Source organism: Symphalangus syndactylus, chromosome 2, assembly GCF_028878055.3.
Source record: "Symphalangus syndactylus isolate Jambi chromosome 2, NHGRI_mSymSyn1-v2.1_pri, whole genome shotgun sequence".
NCBI lineage: Eukaryota > Metazoa > Chordata > Mammalia > Primates > Hylobatidae > Symphalangus > Symphalangus syndactylus.
Genome location: NC_072424.2, coordinates 40,730,064 through 40,751,743, shown reverse-complemented (window position 1 = coordinate 40,751,743; position 21,680 = coordinate 40,730,064). Strand labels below are relative to the sequence as shown.

The window sequence follows — 21,680 nt, the reverse complement described above, 5'->3', positions numbered from 1 at the left end:
TCACAAGTGAATGCTTGGTACTTGGTGAATGAATGAAAGTATGAAATGTTCTTCTGTGTGTGTGTGTGTGTGTGTGTGTGTATGTGTGAGAGAGAGAGAGAGAGAGAGAGAGACTCAACTTTGACCCTGCTTTAGGCTGTTAAAAATCTTTTTAGAGTCGGGGTCTTGCTCTGTCACCCAGTCTGGAGTGCAGTGGTACAATCACAGCTTACTGCAGCCTTTAACTCCTGGACTCCAGCAATCCTCCCATCTCAGCCTCCCAAAGTGCTGGGATTACAGGCACGGGCCACTGCGCCCAGCCTTGCTTTAGGCTTTTAAAAGATCTTTCTGGGATAGCTCAAGGCAGCTTCTTGGGTAGACTCCACAGCCCTGCCTCCCTTGGCCTCCTGGAGCACCTGTAGTGTGCCCAGCTTGTCTCTGCATGCTGGGAACTTTCCTGGTGTTAGTGCTGGAAGACCCGCATTCTGGGAAACCCCTGCATTTGGGATATGCCGAGATGGATGGTCACTCTCAGCACATGCCGCCTGCACGTCTCCTCAGGTCCACAATCTGCAGGAGCTCCGGCGAAGTGCCTCACTGGCCACCAAGGTCTTTATCCAGAGAGACTACAGCGATGGGACCATCTGTCAGTTCCAGACCAAATTCCCCCCAGAGCTGGACAGCCGGGTAAGGATGCCTTTTTCTGCACTTGGAACCCAGGGCTGTGATGGAACTGAGGTTCTTATTGGAATGTATTTTATCCAGGATCCTATGACACCTAATATCAAAGGACACATAACCTGTTTGGCCACTTCAAAAGGATGAATTTTAAAAAATCAAACGGATGATTCTTAATATTGTCTTACTGTCTCCTCATAGAAAGTTAGAGCTGAAGGGATCTCAGGGATTTTCTGGTCCAGCAGCTGTCAAGTTTCAGTTGCCTAAAAATGATATAGAGAGCTTGTTAAACAAATGGAAATTCCTGAGTCCTACTGGATGATACAGGTGTTGTCCAGCGGTGCTGATTCAGTTGTTGGATTGTGGCTCAGGAGACTCCATTTATTAGCAGCTGTTCTCAACCTTGGCTGTACATTAGAGGTTCCTGGGGAGCTTAAAAAATCCCGATGCTCAGACTGCAGCCCAAACCAACTACATTAGACTCGCTAGGAGTGGGGCTCTGGAATCAGCATAGCTTTAAATCTTAATTTGAAAATGAATTTTAATCGTGATTGTTTAAACTTTAGTATTTATTTATTTATAATTTTGTGGATACCTAGCAGGGGTACATGAGATATTTTGATACAAGCATGCCATGTGTAATAATCACAACAGGGTAAATGGGGCATCCATTACTTCAGACATTTATCTTATGTGTTACAAACAATCCAGTTATACTCTTTTAGTTATTTTAAAATGTACAATTAAAGTATTAGTGACTGTAGTCACCCTGCTGTGCTATCAAATACTAGGTCTTTTTTTTTTTTTCCCCTTGATGGAAATCCAGGATGGAGTGCAGTGGTGTGATCATAGCTCCCTGCAGCCTCTGTCTCCCAGCTAAGGTGATCTTCCTGCCTCAGCCTCCCAGGTAGCTGGGGTTACAGGTTCGTGCCACTACACCTGGCTAATTTATTGTAATTTTAGTAGAGATGGGGTTTTGCCATGTTGCCCAGGCTGGTCTCAAACTCCTGGGCTCAAGTGATCTGCCCTCCTCGGCCTCCCAAAGTGCTGGGATTACAGGTGTGAGCCACCATGCCCAGCCCAAATACTAGGTCTTAAGCCTTAATTTTTAATGAGGAATTCCCAGGTGAATCAGAATCAAGTGGTTCATAGATTACACTTGGAGAATTGCTAGTCTTGTTCAGCTGGTCTTCTTCAGAAACAGTGCTGCTTCTCATCCTCGGCTGCACCTTAGAGGCACCTGGGAGCTTTGAAAAAGGAACCTTGCAGGGCGTCAGCTTGGGTAGGGCAGGGCAGTGGTGATCTTTGCTGCTCTGACCTATCCTCCCCCTTCCCAGACCATTGACTCAGAATCTCCTGGTGGGGGAGACTTGGGCATCATAGGGTTTAAAGGCTGCTCAGATAATTTCAGTGTGCAGCTGGAGCTGAGAACCTTAATTCCTTGTTGCTGAAACTGTGGCCTGTGGATCAACAATATCGACATAACCTGGGAGCCTCATAGAAATGCAGAATCTCGGGTCCCTCCCTGGATCTGCTGAATCCAAATCTGGGTTTTAATCTATTCCTTGGGTTATTCAGATATGCATGAAATTTTGAGAAGCTCCACAATAGTCCATCCCTCCCATTTAGCAGAGGAAACCAAGGGCCAGAAAGAAGTGACTTTCGGGAGTTAGTAAGTACCAGATGGGCTTAAGTGCCCTGCCTCTCTGCTTTTTCACAGGACTCTTATTTTCTTGCTGACACAATTGCATCTTTTGTGGGTACAGATCAAACTAGATGCTTTCATGATCACAGTCTTGCAGGGAAAGCTTGGAGACTTAAATGAAGAGCTGCAGGCTGCTTTTCCCTTCTTCTTGCCTCGGGCAAAGGGGAGAGCCAGATGCACCATCCCACAGTCTGCTGGGTGGCATAAAAGGCAGTCAGCCAAGGGCTCTGCCTACAGCCTCTGCCTCTAGACTCAGCTAGTTGGGTGACTCATGGACCTCAGGCTGCTGTGAGGCATCAGCTGCTGAGTTTTGCTTCTGGTCCAGGGGTGTCCGCAGCTTTCATCCTAGGCTGCCTTAGAGTGGGCCTGGGACTGGGGAAGCCAGAAGGCAGATCCTGAGCTTTCATTCAGCAGCCCAGGCAGATCTGAATGGGTTTGGGAAGTAGGGGCAGGGATGGTCTGTACTGATATGACCCGGAGCCAGCTTTCGGAGAGAATGTGGGTCTCTTTCTCATCTTAGCATGCTTGTCCTTCAGGGCGGGGTGACCCTCAGGGTGGAGCAGCAGGGCTTGTGACATGGACTAGATGGGCAGGATTTTCATAGGATTTTCTCTGTGAGTTCTCCCCAGGTCTGTGTAGGGGGAACTCCTAAGCTTCTGACTATTCTTGGACAGAGGTTTTGTCCTGGAGAGGCAGGGAGGTCCCTAAACTGTGTGATGAACAGCTGTGGTCCTGCTGCATGAGTGGGGAAGAAGGTACTATAAAGAATGTGAAAAATAGGGCTACTATTTTGATACTCTGACACCTGCTGAGTTTGGAATGTGACCTTCCTGGCTGTCTGGTGTTACACAGTGAAGAGCACAGACTGGGGTCAGAGCTGTAACCTTGGACAAGTTCACTTAGCAGTCACTAAGTATTTATTGAGTATGTATTAGTCTCTAGAGATATAGGAGTAAACTCATGGCATTTATTTTCTATTAGATGGTGTAGAAAATGAAAAAGCAAGCAAATATAGTTGACCCTTGCACAACACAGGGTTAGGGGTGCCTATCTCCTGCACAGTCGAAAATCTGGATATAACTTTTGACTTTCTAAAAACTTAACTACTAGTAGCCTACTGTTGACTGGGAGCCTTCTGATAATACAAACAGTTTATTAACACACATTTTGCATGTTATGTATATTATATACTGTATTCTTATAATAAAGTAAGCTAAAGAAAAGAAAATGTTAAGAAAATCATAAGGAGAAGAAAATATATTTACTATGCATTAAGTGGAAGTGGATCATCATAAAGGTCTTCATCCTTGTCATCTTCATGTTGGGTAGGCTGAGGAAGAGGAGGAAGAGGACAGGTTGATCTTCCTTTCCCAGGGGTGGCAGAGGCAGAAGAAAATTCACATATACATGGACACACACAGTTCAGTCCATGTTGTTCCAGGGTCAACTGTAAATACCTGAGCGAGGGCTCAGGAGGTTACAAATACTAGAAGAATAATGGGAGGATGTCAGGGGGGTTGGGTATGCTGGGGAGAGGTGAATGATCATGGGCATGGGGGGAGGCTGTTGAATAAGGTGAGACCCAAGGGTATTAAGGGTGTCATGGCAGCCTGCAGGGGAAAGTGTGGCAGCTAAGGAGACAGACACAAAGGGCCTGAGGAAATTTCAAGAAGCAGGGGTACTGAGTGAGGAGGAGAGGAGGAGACGGTCCCAGGGGTAGCAGGGTTGGGCCATGGAGGGCCTAGCGGGCATTGTGAGGACTTCTTGGATTTAACTTGCAGAGAGATGGGAAGATTGTGGGAGCTCTTGATCACAGCTGTGACATAATCTGATTTTAACAGGAAGTTAGGGCAGGAGCAGGGGCAGCGAGGCCAGTGAAGGGGCCAGAGACGGTGGCAGCTGGAACCACAGAACAGTTCGTGGTCCGCGTGGTCTTAGGACCACAGAGCAGTCTTCACCTGTAAAATGGGGATGGCAGTAGTACTTTTCTTTTAGAATTGTTATGAGGGTTAAATGAAAGGGTGCATTTCCTGGCACATAGAAAGTGCTTAATACATATTAGCTATTCCTATTATGGAAACGGGCAGGACAGCTTCTCAGATATCCAAACACACAGGGCAGTGGTGTTGTGGATGACCTATGAGCTAGAAGGAAATGCCCCTTCCTGGAGAGATGCCCCTGAGGTCTCACTGAAGCAGTCTCATGCAGCCCCATCCAAACATGGAGAACCCCTATGAATCTAGTCCTGAGCTCTCTCACAACCAGCAAGATGGGACGTGTCAAAGTCACTAGACTACTTGTTCTGATCTTCTGCAGAAAACATCTAGGATATCATGGGAGTTTCCTGTTTCCAAGGAAGGACAAGCAGCCATTCTTTTTCCCATTTTATAGATGAGGAAACTGAAGCCTAGATGGTTAAGCTGTTAGTTCAAGGTAACGCAGCCAGTTAGTTGATGGCCAGGTCTGGATTGGCCCCCCAGTCTCCTGACTCCCAGGCCAGTGCTCTTTCTGCTCTGCCTGCAGCCTCTTTGGTCTTGCCTGTGTGCCAATGTCATCTTCCCCATCTACATGGCCCCACCATTGTCACTCCCAGCCCCACCTGTGACTGTGCACACTCCAGGGAGGCTAACCACAGCCTGGCTCTGTCCCCCTCTCCAGATCGAGCGGCAGCTCTTTGAAGAGACTGTGAAGACCCTCAACGGCTTTTATGCAGAGGCTGAGAAGATTGGGGGCAGCTCCTATCTCGAGGGCTGCCTGGCCTGCGCCACGGCCTACTTCATCTTCCTCTGCATGGAGACCCACTACGAGAAGGTGGCCCCTCCCGCCCCACCGTGCATCCCTTCCCTCAGGGCTGCCCTGCGGCACGTTCATCCTTGTCTGGCTCCTCTTTTTGCAGGTTCTCAAGAAGATTTCCCGCTACATCCAGGAGCAGAATGAGAAGATCTTTGCACCTCGAGGCCTCCTACTCACAGACCCCGTGGAGCGTGGGATGAGGGTTGTATCCTTCTGGGCTATTCTGTGTGAGGGCACAGGACTGCCAACCAGTAGAGATCCTGGTGAGGCTGCCAGGAAACGAGGTCACCTTGGGGGCCTCCACTCAGGTTTTCCCAGGAATCCCCCCATCAGTGGTCCTCAGCCCTCTTCCACCACCCTAAGTTATTGGAGGCTTTGTGAGTTTCAGGGTTTGCACTTGTTGGGCTGCATGCAATCAGTGCTTAGAATATGCCAGCTATCATGTGAAGTGCTTTGAAAATATGAATTCATGTACTTCTCATAATAATCTTACCAGGTGGGTTGCTCTGATTATTCCCAGCAGCCTTCTCAGAGTCGTGCAGCTGGTGAATGTGGGAGCTAGGAATCGCGCCCAGGCTCACCCTTAACTACAGAGACCCCTCCAGGAATATGCAAATCACCACATTCATTTACAGGTCCACAGTGTCATGAAATCCTCATGGAATCTCCTGTGGCAGGTCCCATTGTCCTCCTTTCGCAGATGAGAGACATGAGGTCTAGGATGATGTGACTCCCCCAAGGTCTCAGTCCTGGTGAGAGGCTGGACAGGGGGTGGGGCGTGGTTCTGCTGACTCCACCTCCACTTGGAATAGTGTGATCTGGGTGTGCACAAATCCCTCCCCCACCAGGCAGCGTCAACACGAGTAGAATTGCTAAAAAATAAGGTTTACTGGAAAACTGAGGAGAAACAGAGTCAAAAAACCACAAACACCTAGAATCACGTGTTGACAAAGCCCAGTGAGAGGCACTTGTTTTTATTGAGCCTTTACTGTGTGCCAGGTTTTGTGCTAAGTGTCTTACATACATTTAATCTAATCTCCACACTAACCCCAAGATTCTATTCTTAATCCCCATTTTGCAGATGCGATAATGGATAGCTAACAAGTTAAGTGACTGGTGTAAGGTCACATGGCTTTGTGGGTGCCTGAGTCAGGATTTGAACGCAGGACACTAAAGTCCTCATACTTCCTGTGCAGTAACACCACCTCCCTGGGCACATCTGTGTCCTAAGATATGGTCATTAGACCCACTGGAATGTAATTGCCATCAGGGCAGTGATCCTGTCTGCTGTGATCACAGCTATGTGCCCAGCACAGGGCCGGGCCTTACAAGTCTCCCTAATTGTTAGCTAAGTAATGTGCATGGATGGGCTTGGGGAGGGTCTAGCTCCCAGGCCTCTACATCCCTACTGTCTAGGCAGCAGCACAAGCTCACTTTCCCACTCCCCTGCTGGACTCCATCCACTGGTTCATGTCCGACCCCTGCTCAGCAGCTGGGCTCGCAGCTGTCCTTAACCGCCGACCCCAGATTGAGATCTCCATCTACGAGGACCGGTGCAGCAGTGGCAGCTCCAGCAGCGGCAGCAGCAGCGGCAGTGGCAGCAGCAGCGGTGGGGGTGGTGGGGCGGGGGCCCGGTGACTGGCCGAGAGTCCCTGTAGGGAGGTGTATGGCCGGAGTGAGGGCCTCGCAGACCTGCGGCGGCTGCGCTACCAGAGCACCCGCTTCTGAGTCATTCTCTGGGCCCACCCTGCTGCCCAGGGTGGGAGGGAGGGTGACGGGCCTCATATTTCCTGTGGGCCATCAACCTATGCCCCCTGTCCCTCACCCCTGGCTGGATCAGTCCATTTCCTGACCTGGGGGCTTTCCCTTCCGGATGGGGCTGGTCTGGGCCACACAGAGACAGATCTTCCTAGGAAGGCCAGGGTGGGGAGAACACAACCTAGGCGGCCCCTCTCTTCCACAGCCCCTCTTCCAACCCTGCGAGGGGGGCCCAGGCCTGCCACATAGAGGACTCCCACACTGCATGACCCCTCATCCCCAAACTCATATCCACCAGGACTCTCTCCCATGGCTGTCTCCCAGTATCTGTTCCTTCTCATGCCCCTGCAGGGCCCTGGCCTGTCTATGATCCTGCCTCCACCAAATTCAAGGTGTGGGGAGACGGGTGCCGTGGTTGGGAGCTGTTCAGCCCACTCCTGACCTCTTCTAGACCTATGGCTTTCCTGTCCTGCAGCCAGAGCTAGAGGCCCGCTCGGCCTTGCCAGAAGCATCCAACTTTGAGACTTTGCAGGCTGCCAGGTGCTGGTTGTGGGGCACACAGCCTGGGGCTCTGGGAGGTAATATGGGGATCTGGAGAAACTCCGTGAAGAGATGTAGCCATGTGGGGCCTGAATCTCCTGAACTAGAGCCAGTTTCCTGAGATTAGAACCTGTGTGTATGCACATGTGAATGTATGTGTGAGTGCACATGTGTGTAAGTGCAGTGTGCATAAATGTGTGAGTCTGCGTGTGTTAGCATGCCTGTGTGTGAGCCCATGTGTGTGCACCAGTGCACACGTGTATGAATGTGGATGCATTTGTAAGCACACCTGTGTGTGTATGAGTACATGTGCACACGTGTGCACAGATGTGCATTTCTATGAGTGTGAGCACAAGCATGTGTGTATGAGTGTTCATGTGTATGAGTGTGTACGTATGCAGGTGAGTGCCTGTGTGTGTGAGCGTGTTTGTGTGTTCCCCTTGGCTGCTAGGCCAACGACTGCTTCTCTGCATCCTGCTGTCTTCGCTACCTGAGGGTCTGTGACTTCTTCCCTGTGTGGGTCCAGCCTGGCCCCCTGTAAGTAAATGTCCAAAAGCCCCTTGCCCCTCCCGTAGGGCTACCAGGGAACATACTCTACTGCATATGTTCTAGTGGAAGAGAAGCCGGGGTTCTAGCAAAGAAGAGCCAAACTTTGGTGGCCTTTGGTGCCCCCTGTCAGCTCCCCATGACAACAGGGCTACAGACACTGTGTGTTCAGCCTGCCCAGGGGCTGGGGCTCTTTAAGGCTTTGTAGGTGAGGTTTCCATGGACCTTCAAAGGTGCCAGCAGCCTGCAGGGGAAAGGCGAACTCCCTCCTTGCAGGGAAAGGAGATGTCTAGCCAATGATGCCCGGCTTCTGAGGCCCGGAGGAGCAGGTGGGATGGGAGCAGCCCCTGGGGCTGGTGTCCTGAAGATGAAATGAAAGGGGCTGCCTATCTCAGTTGGCGGGAGGTGTTAGAAGTGGATGTGCAAGACCAGCCACTGGAGGTAGCTCTCTGGAATCAAAGAGAGGCCTGCTTTTCTACCAGACATGGGAGCAGCATGTGGGAAACAAGGGTCTACCCAGAGAGCAGAGAGTCAGCCTAGTCCTTGCAGCCTCAGGAAGTCCTGGGCCCAAGTGAGTCCTGGTCCAAGGATACCCCTGGAAAGCTGCAGTTCAGTGAGCTTCACTGCAGCCCCTGGCCACGGCCTATGCCCTCCCTGGGCCCCTGTGGGGCTGGGCATTGTGTCTGACCTGTGCATCTCCCATGGGAGGGCTGGGCACAGGCAGTGCTATGGCCTTTTATTTTTTCTTTTTCCAATAAAAGAACTTGCCCAGCGTGAAGCTCTGTGATGCTTTCTCTGCCCCATGACGATGGAGGGTCAGTTCTATGCCCCAGGACCACATGAGGGGATATTCGGCTGCCTGAACTGGACCTGACATGGGGAGCAGGATGAACTCTGTCTTCTTGGAGCTTGTAGTCTACTGGGGAGGCAGACACCTCAGCACCTCTAATCTGGAATCTTTGGGGCACTTGTAGCCTTGGGTGGGGGAACAGGTTGGACTGAAAGCCAGGCCAAAAGTAATCAATTAATGATATCAATAAATCCTTAATTCTTGAGCTCTTCCCCTGGGTTGGGTCCTGTTGGGAGTTGGATCACTCAGGTCATTCAGTACTGAAGATGAGAAAGTAGCTGGATGATCACTTCTCGGCCTTTTGGCCGAGATCAAGTATGGAGAAAGTAGCTGGATGTTGGAATCTAGCAGAGTTGTGGCTTGAATTTTATAATTTATTGAGCACCTACTATGTGCCAGATACTTTGCTAAAACCATATGTTAGAGCTGGGAGGGGATTTAAAGATCACTTGAATCCTGTCACAGAGGTCCAGAGAGGGTGGGTGACTTGCCCCAGGCCACACAGCTGGTTGATGGTAACAGGGCCCAAGCTTGGAACCCAGGTATCCTGACTCAGTGCCCCTTCTGTTACCACAGGGATGGCACCCAGGTGGGAAGCTGCCTGAGGCTGCAGGGAGACTGGGGTCACACTCAGGCCTGTTCCCAGAGAGGGGCTCATCAGACTGTGGGGACAACGGCTCCAGCCTCTTGGGTGGGGGCTGGGCAGTCCCCTCTGGGTGGTTCTCATGTTTGTTCTCACTGCCGCTAAGGGCAGCTTGGTGCTTGCCTGAACTGTGTGCAGCCTGGACTCACTCCCTCTGCTGGAACCTGGGCCATGTGTGGGTTGCCACAGGTGAGGGTGTTCTCTAATATGAGGGCAGGTTCATTCTGTTTTGGGATAGGAAGTTTGTTCTACCTCGAGGCCAGATTTGAACCCAAACTCAGCTCTTCTAGAGAGGAGGTCCTGGGGAGGGGAGAAGATTTACTAAACTGGTAAAACCAAATCCGGGTGCTTATCTGACTGAGAGGCATTCAACCCTTCCATTTTCAAATGGTAATCGTAATAATAATAGTAGCTGACGTTTATTTAGCACTTCCTATGTGCCAGGCACTAGGCTAAGACTCTATACATAATTAGTCATTCGATCCTCACAGCAACCCTCCATGGCATGGATTCTTATTTCCCATTTTACATATGGGGAAACTGAGGCTCATGGAAGTTAAGTAACTGGGAAGTTGCAGATCTTGGCTTTGAATCTAGGCAATCTGACTCCAAACTGCAAGGAAGAAGACAGATCCAGCCTTGGAGGCCGCTTAGCAGCTTGAGGGCCTCAGCTGTCCTGGGATTAGGATCAGGCAGATTCCCAGGGAAGGACTTGGAGCTATGCCTGGGCTTTGAGGCTGGGCTGGCACCTCCACTTCCAGGGCATCATGGGAGTGTGCATGGGCTGTGCTCGCAGGCATGCGGGACCCAGAGGCAGCCCGGTGAAGGGTAGTGGGGGACCCGACTCATTGTGAGCCTGGGGAGGTGTGGTTTCTCTCTGCCGGCTTAGTTACAGGCAGTGGCCTGTCTCTCTGGGGTCTGGCTGCAGCCATGTCCCTGCACCCACCTTGCCAGCCAGGGACAGGCCCCGTCAAGACCCAGGAGCAGCTCCAGCCTCGGCCAGACTGTCCCCCAGGTCCCAAGTGAGGCCCCAGCCACCCAGGCATGCCTCAGGAAGCTCCCGCTGCACACGCTCCTCTCCCTGCGCCAGCACCCTGCTGTCTGCCTTCCTTCCTTTGGCCACAGGCCCAGTGTGTGTGAAACCACAGGATTTACAGAAGCTCGAGGTGCCACTGAGTGGCAGAATTATGCACTGCACTCGGGGAATCAAAGGTGGAGGCAGAAAGAACTATGGCTGTTGTGACACTTCCCCCACGGCTCCCCAGCTGGCAGCCACTGCCACCCGCAGGGACTTTTCTGTGGCTTCCAGAGGTGAGGGGCAAAGGTGGAGTCCGGTGACTTTCTCCCTAGGGCCAGCCCCTGGGCTGTCAAGCCTGGGAAACTCCACATCCCTCTCCACACCTCTAGAAGGACTCACAATGAGGGGGTCCCAGGCAGGAGGCATCACCACCTGGTTTGGGCTTTACTATTCACCCAGGGATAAGGCAAGGCAAACACCACTCCACATCAGATCTGAATTTGAGCTCTGGCTTCATGACATTAACAGACGAAGACTCTTGGAGCCTCAGTTTCCCCAGTTGTAAAATAGCGAGACTAATATCTCACAGAGTTGTTTAGACCTGAGGTGTTCAACCTTGGTGGCAATGGATGTCACCTGGGAGCATGAAAAATCACCAATGCCTGATCCTATCCTCAGAGATTCTGATTTAATTGTTTTGGGGGACAGCTTGGGCATCAGGATTTTAAAGAGTTTCCCTGGTGATTCTAATGTGAAGCTAAGGCTGAGAATCCATGATTTTGACAGTACCTACAGCTTATAAGCCTTTAATACACCTCTGAAAATGCCTGAGACCTGAATAAGAAGTTTATGGTTCCACAGAAGCAGCCAGACACAAAAATGAATATGCACCATGTGATTCCCCTTATACGAAACTGAAAGACAGGCCAAACTAGCCTTTGATTGGGAGTCAGGATCAAGATTACCCTGGGTCGGGGGTAGCGAATGGATGGGGACCTGGGGAGCTTCTGGGAGCTCAGGATGTTCTGTTTCTTGACCAGAGTGCCAGTTACACAGAGGTGCTCACTTCACGAGAATTCACCGAGCTGTATACTTAGGAGCTATGTATTTGTCTGTAGTGGTGACATATTTCAATAAAATTCACCAAAAAAGCCTGTTGGCTACAAAATAGGAAAAGAAAGGACAGACTTGAAATTAATGTTTTGTTAAATATCTGGAATTGTAACACATATGCCTAACAGACAACTGCAACTCTATGTTACGTGTGTGTGTGTGTGATGTTACGTGTGTGTGTGTGTGTGTGTGTGTGTGAAAATGTAATGTCTGCTCTGCTGTGGGTGGGGCCTCTAAAAGGGAAGGTCTCTGATGCCTAAGAAAATCTGAAAACAGCCCAGGTTCACACCAGGAGTTCTTAACCTCGACCTGACTGCATTCATGTGCATATCATGTGTCGTTATCTGAGGAGAGCATCTACAGCTTTCAGCAGATTCTCAAAGGGGTATGCAACCCCCTAAAAAGGTTAAGAACAATTGGTTTTGAGGAGTCAGTGAGAAACTGGCCATGAATGTGCTTGGCATGAAAGGGATGCTTGGTGATGTCGGTTTCTTTCCTTCCTTTCAGAGCCCAGCCTTTGGAGGTTTCCGCATGACCCTTCTCGGGCGACTTCTAGGAGGATTTATTCTCCTGGCAGTGCCAAGGGCAGCCTGCACCAAGCTTACGACTCTTCCTCCAAGAGGATGTTCAAAGGGCCTGTCATTTCAGCGTCTGCCGGACAGCAGAACTTCACGTGAGGATCCTGGAGCTGCGCTGGGTTTTGAATCAGGGACAATGGAGGAAGTGGGAAAGTGTGAAGAGAGTCAGAGGGCTGTGTCAGCTGCCCCCCTTCCCACCCCCAGCAATTCACTTAACTTTCCTGAGTCTCAGCTTTGTCATTATGAGAATGTGCATATTTATAAATAATCATCTGTTTCTCCAATGTAAGATATTATTGTTATTGCAGAAGTGATACTAGGACCTCGTTATATGATGGCCTCATGATACAGATTTATAGCAGGCTTCAGATTCTGGCATAGAATAAACAGATATTTATCCAAGGGTTCACTGATTCCCTAATAAATGCCAGGAACATTCATGTACGTTATTAATCCATTTAATTCTCGAACACTGGGGTGTTGAAATCTTATTTTACAGATGAGGAAACTGACATTCTGGGTGGTTAGGTAGCTTGACAAGGGCTAGTAAGTATCAGAGCAAAGACTTGAACTTAAGTCTCTGACTCCAAATCCCACTCTCACTCTGCCACAAGAATGAGACGTGGGAGAAGAGAGACTGTTCTACCTGGATTGACTCATAAAGACAGAAGACAGATTCCAGACCAGAGAGAAACTAGTGGGCAAATGCATTCCCAGAAAAATTAGCTTTGCAGGGGCATGAAGGTACTAGTTATTTTGGAGTAATTCAAATTATCGATTTCTGTAATGGAAAAGTGATTGGGAACCAGCTATCACCTGAGAACAGTGCTGAGTGAGGCCCCAAGAAGGGGGCAATGTTACACACAAGCTTACACACAAGCTTACACACAGCTTACAAGACCTCAGAGATGGCGAGCTTCCTTTTCCCTGCTGCCCACAATTAATCAGTACACTTCTCAAGGGCAGGGAGCCTGTCTTACTCACTCCCCCACTCCCACCCCCACCTTCCCCTGTCCTGAGTGCTTGTTCCAGGGCCTGGCCCTGGCCAGGTGAATGGAAGATGCTGCCCATCTCAGGCTGGCGGGAAGAGGCAAGCCTATACAGATGTGTCATCTGCAGACCCCTGGGGCAATGTGCCACTGAGAAGCAGCTCAGAACCATGCAGACAGGCAGTGGTCACTGAAGGATACAATTCACCTGCAAGTGGTCACCTTATAACTCAGTTAAAGGGTGCATGCAGTGACCCCAGGCTACCCCCTGAGCTGGGCAGCAGCTCTCAGTGATGTTGCCCTGGCTGTGACATTGTGGCTCTGCTCATGACCTCTACCTATCCTGGGAGAGGAGGGGAGGAAGCGTGTGTCCCACCCCAGTCGGCCCTGCCTGACACTCCCCAAACACCATTTTGAGGTGGGGAAACCCTCTGGTGCTGAATTCTTTGCCTGAGAGATCTGGGCCTCAGGCCCTAGAGAGTGAATTACTGTGAGTGAATCACTGGCTGGCTGGCTGGCTGGCTGGATAAGTGGATGGATACAGAGAAGATGGGTGTAGAGAGATGACTGATAGATCAGAGATGAGCGAGAGGCCTGCCTGGCTTGAGATGGATGCCCGCAGACCCTGGAGAGGCAGGTGAATGGATGGGTACCGATTGCCCCTGGGCTCCCCAGTGCAGATCTAAATATAGGGCTGGAGCTCTTCAAAGGGACGATGCTCTGTTATCCCAGTCCCCAGATGAACTCCACATTTGTAACTCTGAGTGATGGATGTGTCTTGTTGGGAAGAATCCTTATAGGTCTAATATTGCCCCAGCTAATGGCTTATGGATTGTTGTAGAGTCAGGCATTGCTGGAAGTGAAACCAGGAGGTTAAAGGTCCCGGTACAGATTTTATGACAATATCTGCATTTCATCAGTCAGGCACTGCAGCAAGTACCTTATAGGCACGATGAAGCCTCACAACAACTCTACGAGGATTTTATCACTGCCTCCATTTTGTGGATGAAGAAACTGAGGCTCAGGGATGAAATAACTTCTTAAGGCCACTTCTGAATGCCTGGGTGGAGGGTCTGGATTTCAAGTCCATTTGATCCCAGAGTTTCAGTGTGAAGGGAAAATTTTAAGGACAGGTGAAAGGAAGGTAGAGGGGAGGGCCATAGGATTTGTGCACAGCTCTAAGAACGAACATGGCATTTTGGCACATGTGAGACACCTTCGGCAGTGGGAGGAGGCGCTGAGACTTTCCAATGACTGGGTGCCCCGAGGGCAGCCCCAGGCTTCCTTCTCCCTCTCCTTCCTCTGTGTCAGCCTTCGAGGGCTCTAAACCTTGAGTCTGGGGATCTGAACTGCAGAGAGGGCGTATGTTTGGCTCACTTTCCTTCCTTTGGCCTAAACTTGTCCTTCTGCCATGGTCTCCACAAGCAGTTGGGGAACGAGGATGTGCTTTTCTCCTATTCCAGGAGCTCTACAGCCAGGTCTGGGGTGGAGGGAGGCAAGTTAGTCCTTAGATTTGTGGGGAGGGTGCATTAAATGACTCTAGGGGATGAGATCCTTCCTGGCTGCTCTGGGGCTGGCCATGAAGAATGAGAACCAGCTACCTTTAGGGGAATTATTCTGGCCCCAGACTGCTTTCCTGCTGGCAGGCAGGCAGAGGGCATGAGGTTCTGGGTGGGAAGTTCTGGGAATGGGTGATACAGATTCTCCATCTGCCGCACCCTTCTCCTGACCCTGCCTCCCTTCTCACAGCTGAGCAGGCTCCTCTCTGCACTCGGGACCTCCATTCAGATCTGTATTTAATCCCAGCTGAGTTCTAAGGTCCAAGTGTGGTTCTTCTGTTACTTGATGGGCACGTATCCTGACTCAGTTTCCATGTCAGCGAAGTGGGAAGGATAAGCACTGCCTCTCTTATTCCTTAACTTGTTCATACACTTGGGCTTCTGGAATACCTGGAGCTTTCTGGAGAAGGGTGCTGGGAGCAGCCTGGAGCTGAGCTCTTTTGAGGAGCAGCCGACAGCCCGGGCAGGGAAAAGGACCAGATGGGGGTGCAGATGCCTTGGGAAAGTTGCAGCTCCTTTTTGGGCCTTGGTTTCCACGTCTGAAAAGGAGGGAACAGGACTTGACTTCTCAGGTGTTCCTGGATTTAAAGCTCTAGGACTCTGTGATTGTTGAGGGCCAAATTCCCAGGCCAACTCACTAGCTCCTGGTGACCTCTACTCTGTATGGCCCAGTCCATGCCATGCCTGCCCAGCTCAGTCCACCTTGTTTTATGACTGTTCTTTCTGGGAATGGCACCGCGTGAGAATTCAGCTGAACACAGCACGGCCCAGGCCCCAGGAAGGTTGGCTCTGCCCCTTATGGCCATTTGCCATCTTTTTCTGGTGAATCTGTCAGTTCCCCAGAGGTGGCCCCGTCCTCCCCATCTCTCTCACTGCAGGTGTCCTGGGTGGCAGCAGGGTGCACCGGGAAGCACAGGAGCTTTGGCACTGAATGGGCCCGGGGCTCCATCCTGAACATGGCTACTTAATAATAGTATCTCTAATTTGTTGAGGGCTTTCTATGTGCCAGGCACTGTGTCAAGTCTAATATAATAAACTCTGTGAGGTATTATCCCCATCTTGCAGATGGGAAAACTGAGGTTCAAAGACACTTTACCTACTTTAAGTCTTTGCTCAATGCCTCTTCCTCAGGGAGCCCCCCTACCCCCGCCGCTATTTAAAATGGCATTCCGCCTCCATCCTGGCCCTCCCAGATGGCCTTGATGTTACTCTTCTCCAGCCCTCCATAGCAAGTATCATGCTCCAACATGCTACAGACTTTCCTTATTCTGGATATTGTTTAGTGCCTGCCACGTCTTGCTAGGGCAGGGACCTTTGCCAGTGTTGTTCACAGATGTATATCCCAAGCCACTAGAACAACACCCAGCACACAGTAGGCGTTCAGTCACTGTACATCACATGAACAACTGGTTAAATAACTTCCCCAGTGTCAGTTACCTAGAGATTGCACAGCATAAGGCTTAAGAACCCAGGCTTTGGAGCTAGTCATGAGGTTGAATTACAGCTCTTGCCACTTCAGCTAGCTATGTGACTTTGCGTAATTTGCTGTTTCTGAGCCTCAGTTTCTCTGGTAATAAAATGGACTAATAACATTTATATTCTGGGATGGGTGTGAGGATTCATGGAGACATGGATGTAAAGTTTTTGGCATATGGCAGGCATTGCATAAATGTTAGCTGCTTTCCTGGAGGATGTTTTTCTTCTCTCTTGCGTCTCATTTTCCCTCTGGTGGCCTGTTTTTTGACCACTTCACTGTCAACAGTAGTTCCTTAGAGGACAAGCCACCGTGGGAGAGGCTGGCGTCATCTGTGGTGTTAACCAGCCCATGTTCTCTTGCCTTCCTTCCAGGATGTGCCTGTTGCTACAGAGACACAACAGCAACCCCTGGCAGGTTCCTGGCCCCTGTGGCTGGTGTTCTGGCCTCAGAGAAGGCTGGCCCTTGGGACAGGGAGGCAGGGAGGGGCTTGGTTTGCCTTATGGGCTGGAAGTCTGGGCGGAGGTATCAGCCTGGAATCTGTTGGAAGAACTTGGCTGGCTCCCTGCAAAAATGAAGCGCTCATTTTCCTGTCTCCACGGGGCTCTTGGAGTCTGGAGCGGAGTTCCTGCTTGGGCCGAGGTCCAGTGGCACTGGTCTGGGTGTGATGCCCAGACCCTGGGAGGGGGCCATAGCAGCCAGAGTGACACATAATCAAACTCCTGGCCCTCAGAATGGCACCTTCCCAGAGTAGGGTTGGCAACCGTGTAGATGCTTGAAGAGGCCTGGTGGATGGTTTACCATTCTGCCTCAGCGAAGGTTGGCCGAGCCCGCCTGGTGACTCTCGACATGAGCAAGCACTGCCACCTCTTCTTGCAGACTTAAACGTGACCGTGGGGAGGACTATTTCAGATCACTAGGCCTCCAGGGGCTTCGTTTTTCTCCTCCCAATCCTGCTCTTGATCCTGGGCAGCATGAGCGACTATGGCTTTTGCTTACACCAATTCACCATCCCAAATGAAGAAGCGAGTGGTAGTTGAGAGTGCCAGCTGACAGCCAGACTCCTGGGATCCAGTCCTGCCTTCATCTATCTGGGCTGTATGACCCTGCACAAACCATTTAGCTTATCTGTAAACCTGGGATAATTACAGTACCTTCCTCTTGAGATTATTATGAGGATTAAACGAGTTGATTATTGTAAAGAGTTTAGATTCAACCCAGACACGCCAAGCCCACTAAATGTAAGCTATTATTGTCATGTTAAGGGGTACGTGCCTGTGAAGAGGGAGTATTCTTGAGCAGAATAAAAATGGTTTTATTCTTATTATTTCTTTTTTCTTGAAAAATGGGGAATTGTGGCAGCACTGGCCCACCTTCCTGCTGGAGTGAGTCGTGGCTGCCTGGTGCAGGCAGGTGGGGCACCAGCTCCTCCATTTGCATAATCCCTTCTGGGTCCATTTCATTACTTGACTGCCCCTAAAGGCATTTGCTATTTTTGTTACAAATTAAAGTGTAGCATAAGCCAACAAAGATGTCAGGAGCCCAGGTGGGGCTAAGGGACAGGGAAAAGACAGACTTATCTATGCGCAGGAGGGGACGGAACGGTTTGGGCTCCCACGGGTCTCAGAGAAAGGGATTGGAAGAAAGAGGGGAATGGTAATGCTGAGCCTGGGTAGCTTGGGGGTGGCTTTGCACCCACAAATCTGTGGCTTGTATAGCACAGACCAGTAGATGCATTGAATTTGAGGCACCTGCTCAAAAAGCCTGTACTGCTAGCTCAATGAGGAGGCTCTGTTTTTTTTTGGCAGGGGGTAGGTAATGTTGAGTGGGTTCACTATCCACCTGTCCTCTGTATCTTTCAGCCTTGTATCTCTTGCAACACAAGCATCTTGGGGGCAGGGGACTTGTCCACCTCATTAGAGGGTCCCTATCACATTCCTCATGGGAGGAACCTAGTGCTTATCATACAGGATATTCTCGATAAATGCTTGCTGAATGAATATGTAAATGAATGAATGCAGAGAGCTTGCTTTCTGGTATAGCAACCTGAGAATTCAGCTTGACTTTTTAGAAAGCCGCTTGGTGTCCCACTCCCATCCCATGCACTTGGCTGGAGGGAAGGCAGCGTAGGGGTGGCAACCACGTTACCTTCACTTACCATTATATACCTAGAGCCTAGCTCAGTACCTGGCACATAATGGGTGCTCAATGAATATTACTTTCACTTACCATTGTTTGCTTAGAGCCTAGCTCAGCACCGGGCACATAGTAGGGGCTCAACAAATATTGCTTTCACTTACCATTGCATGCCTAGAGCCTAGCTCAGTACTGGGCACACAGTAGGGGATGGACAAATATTACTTTCACTTACCATTGTATGCCTAGAGCCTAGCTCAGTACCTGCACATAGTAGGGGATCGACAAATATTACTTTCACTTACTATTGTTACCTTCACTTACCATTGTATGCCTAGAGCCTAGCCAAATATCTGACGCATTGTAGGTGCTCAATCAGTATTTGTTGAACTCATGAATGAATCAGATGGAAGCCTTATCCTGGAGTCTGAGCGCTGCAGTGGTGCTCTTATCAGCTGTGGGAACTTAGAACTCCTCTTTGCAACTCACTGGACCCCACTCACCCAACAGGGTCACATGACACAGATATACCCTGTTATACAAAACTCATTGTGAAGGCATTCATGGTTATCACTTATAAGGCATCATCTGAAGTCTGCTGTCACCCTGAACCCCCTGATGTCCTTGGCAGGCTGTCTCTCTAGTTGTCTTGTCCCTTATTTCTTGTGCTGTTGTGTATGGACAGTCAATGGGCACTGTTATCTTGTCATTTACCACTGCATTTGGAACCATTCCTCTGTGGGTTTTGGGTTTTACTTATCTCGCTATCTTAGATCCACTTTGTTCATTTTTTAAAAGGCAGCAGCTTCCAGAAGGACTAGGGAATAGTCTGAACAGTGACAGAGCTGCCTGTTACCCCTCTGACAAGATGGTGTGGTGGGAAAGGGCTCCAGCCCTGGACTGGGGAGCAGTGGGCTCCATGACCTTGGGCACAGTGACCTTGAACACTTCAGCTCTCTGAGCCTCATCTCTGGAGCCCTTTCAGATCTTTAATTCTACGTCAATACACAGGAATGGGCTTTCTAGAAGTGGAGTGATTTTTAAGTTGGTGTCTGCTTTTCAGGGAAATTGTAGCTGTTTTCATTTAAAAACTTTTCATTTACGCTTCTGTTCTGAGTGTAAAAACAGCACTAGCTATAAGGAATTCATATTTTGTGATTTATTAGGAGTATTACTATGATATCAGAAAATGGCAGGGGTTTTTTTGTTGTTAAATATGTTTTTAAAAGGGTTGCTGCATTCTTAAGTGTAATTTTATTTATCCTGGGATGACTTTTTTTCCCTGCGAAGAATAGATCTATGTTTTATAACAAGCCTTCACTACTGAGGCTGGTCGTGAGCATATTCTATGGGGTTACATCATTCCCAAAGGGTGTTCTGGCTACACAAGCATTCTATTTTCCAAGCAGATTGCAGAGACCAAGTAGCAAGGTTCTTTCTAGAAATCAGAGTAACCTGAGATGAGCCAGGCCTATGTCCAGCCAGACATTGAGGAGTCTTAGAAAGGAAAGGCCCTTAGGGATATACCAGCGCAACTCTCTTGTCATCTACATTAGGGAAACTGAGGCCCAGCATGGAGAAGTGACTTCCTGCAAGTAAAAGGCCCAGAGTACACACTCCATTTCTGCCCCTCACTCATCACACATCCTTCACTTGGCCCAAACTCTGGTCCCCCAAATGTGAACATTGTTGTACACAACCAAACCACTGCTGGTGCTTGAGGATGATACCTGCTTTGTGTTATGATCTGCTTTCAGAGCATCTCGTGGTGGAAAGGCTGCTCTAATTCAGCATTCCAATCAGTTCTACTAGCCCCAGACCCTTTTTATCATCAGCTTGGCACTAATATCTAGTAGAGAGTTTATTGGCATAATTTCTTCAGAAAAGAGGCTGGAAGGCTTGGCAAGTTCAAATGATAACATTTTTATCAAGAGTCCCAAAGGACCACCCTTTTCCCTCCCATCACCACCACCAACACCAATAAGGCTTTCTGTAGCATAGGAAGTCAGGGGCAAAAAGCAGAAACAGCACAGGCCAAACCAGCAGGCACATGGTACATTATCGGATCAACTAGCAAGCAACCGCCTGGGAGCCATCTTTGTTAAGGGCAAAATAATGAGCTCATGAGACACTGGAGGATACAAGACTATCTTGATTCTTCTGAAGGAATGAGTGAGACTGGATGGGGTATTGGGGAGACTTTCCTTTCTGTTTTCTCAGAAAACATGCAAAGAAAGTCTTCATAAACAACTAAGGTTGTGTCAGTATCACCCAACCTTCCCTTTTCAAAGATGGCCACCCCTGTTGTCCATTCAGAGGGAGCACACAGCAGAATCTACTGGGCGTGGAGAGAGAGACAGGCAGCAGGAGATTTAGTTTTCCACAAAGGCTGTTAGTTTTGTTTTGTTTTTTCCTTTATTGATGGGATTTAAAGTGCATATAACTGAAGGCAAAGTCCAAGGCCTAGAGAAAGATACGAGGCCCAAGAGAGAGGCTCAGAGATTCTAAAGGCGGCGGAAGAATACCCACCTAAAAAGGCCACTTGAGCTGCAAAAACGATGGGGCAGGGAGATAGAAAATGGGAAAAAGAGAAAGGGGGTGGGGACGGGGTGGGGGTGGAGGAAGGAGTTTGGGAAGAAGAAATTACCAGTTTAGAAATTCGGCCAAAGATGAGTAGTAGGAGTTAGTTTATATCCCAGCTATGAAAATACGGGCTGACCTCAAGGTAGGAACAGTTGTTTTAGGAAAGGTAAGAAGAATGATAGCCTCAGGCCAGGACACAGCATCCCCTGGCCCTTCAGGTGATGGTAGAAGTGATGGGGCTTCTCCAAGCCTCTGTCATGGTCTTCCCTGGAGACCCAATGTGGGTCAAAGGAGACTCTATCCAGCCAGGAGAAGGAAGGGGCTGGGGACCTTGATCTGGGGCCTACCCAGAGCTCTCCAGTGGAAAGCAACATCCCTTTGCTACTGGACTATGGCTGGGGCCCCACTCACCCACACAGGCTGTGCCATCCTCGTTGGGCTCGTAGCCCCGACTGCACCTCTTGTTGGTCCGGCACCTGTAGCTTCCATAGGTGTTGACACATACGGGCTTGTCTCGAGGGCACACGAATGGGAACTGGATGCATTCATTGGTGTCTGCAAGGCGAGGGGAACCACTCACCATGAAGGCGTGGGGCAGCAAGTCCCAGCCCAGGCTCTGCCTGCCTATACACTGTCTGGCTTTGGGGATGTGCCTTCCTCACGGAGCCTCAGTTTCCCTGCTTCAGTTCCCTTGGCTGGCTCCTCCTGTGCTTGGCCTCTACATGCTGGGGGGCACTC

At 49.8% G+C, this 21,680-nt stretch overlaps 1 protein-coding gene and 1 pseudogene across 2 annotated transcripts in view; one reads left to right on the top strand and one right to left on the bottom strand.

The window, feature by feature from the left end:
• Positions 1–6,092: 6,092 nt before the first annotated feature.
• Positions 6,093–21,680, bottom strand: part of CRTAC1 (cartilage acidic protein 1) — a 165,538-nt gene continuing 149,950 nt past the window's right edge. Inside the window, exons 14-15 of one of the 2 annotated variants that reach the window (XM_055252946.2) lie at positions 21,354–21,497; positions 6,093–6,807 (exon numbers count right to left, since the gene is read on the bottom strand). In XM_055252946.2, the coding sequence (XP_055108921.2) occupies positions 6,641–6,807; positions 21,354–21,497 (311 nt within the window). In that variant the 3' untranslated portion in view covers positions 6,093–6,640. Of the gene's footprint in view, positions 6,808–20,181; positions 20,907–21,353; positions 21,498–21,680 lie in introns of those variants that run through there. The other variant, XM_055252956.2, reaches the window with a different exon arrangement.
• On the top strand, positions 7,410–12,124 carry LOC129467994 (uncharacterized; annotated as a pseudogene).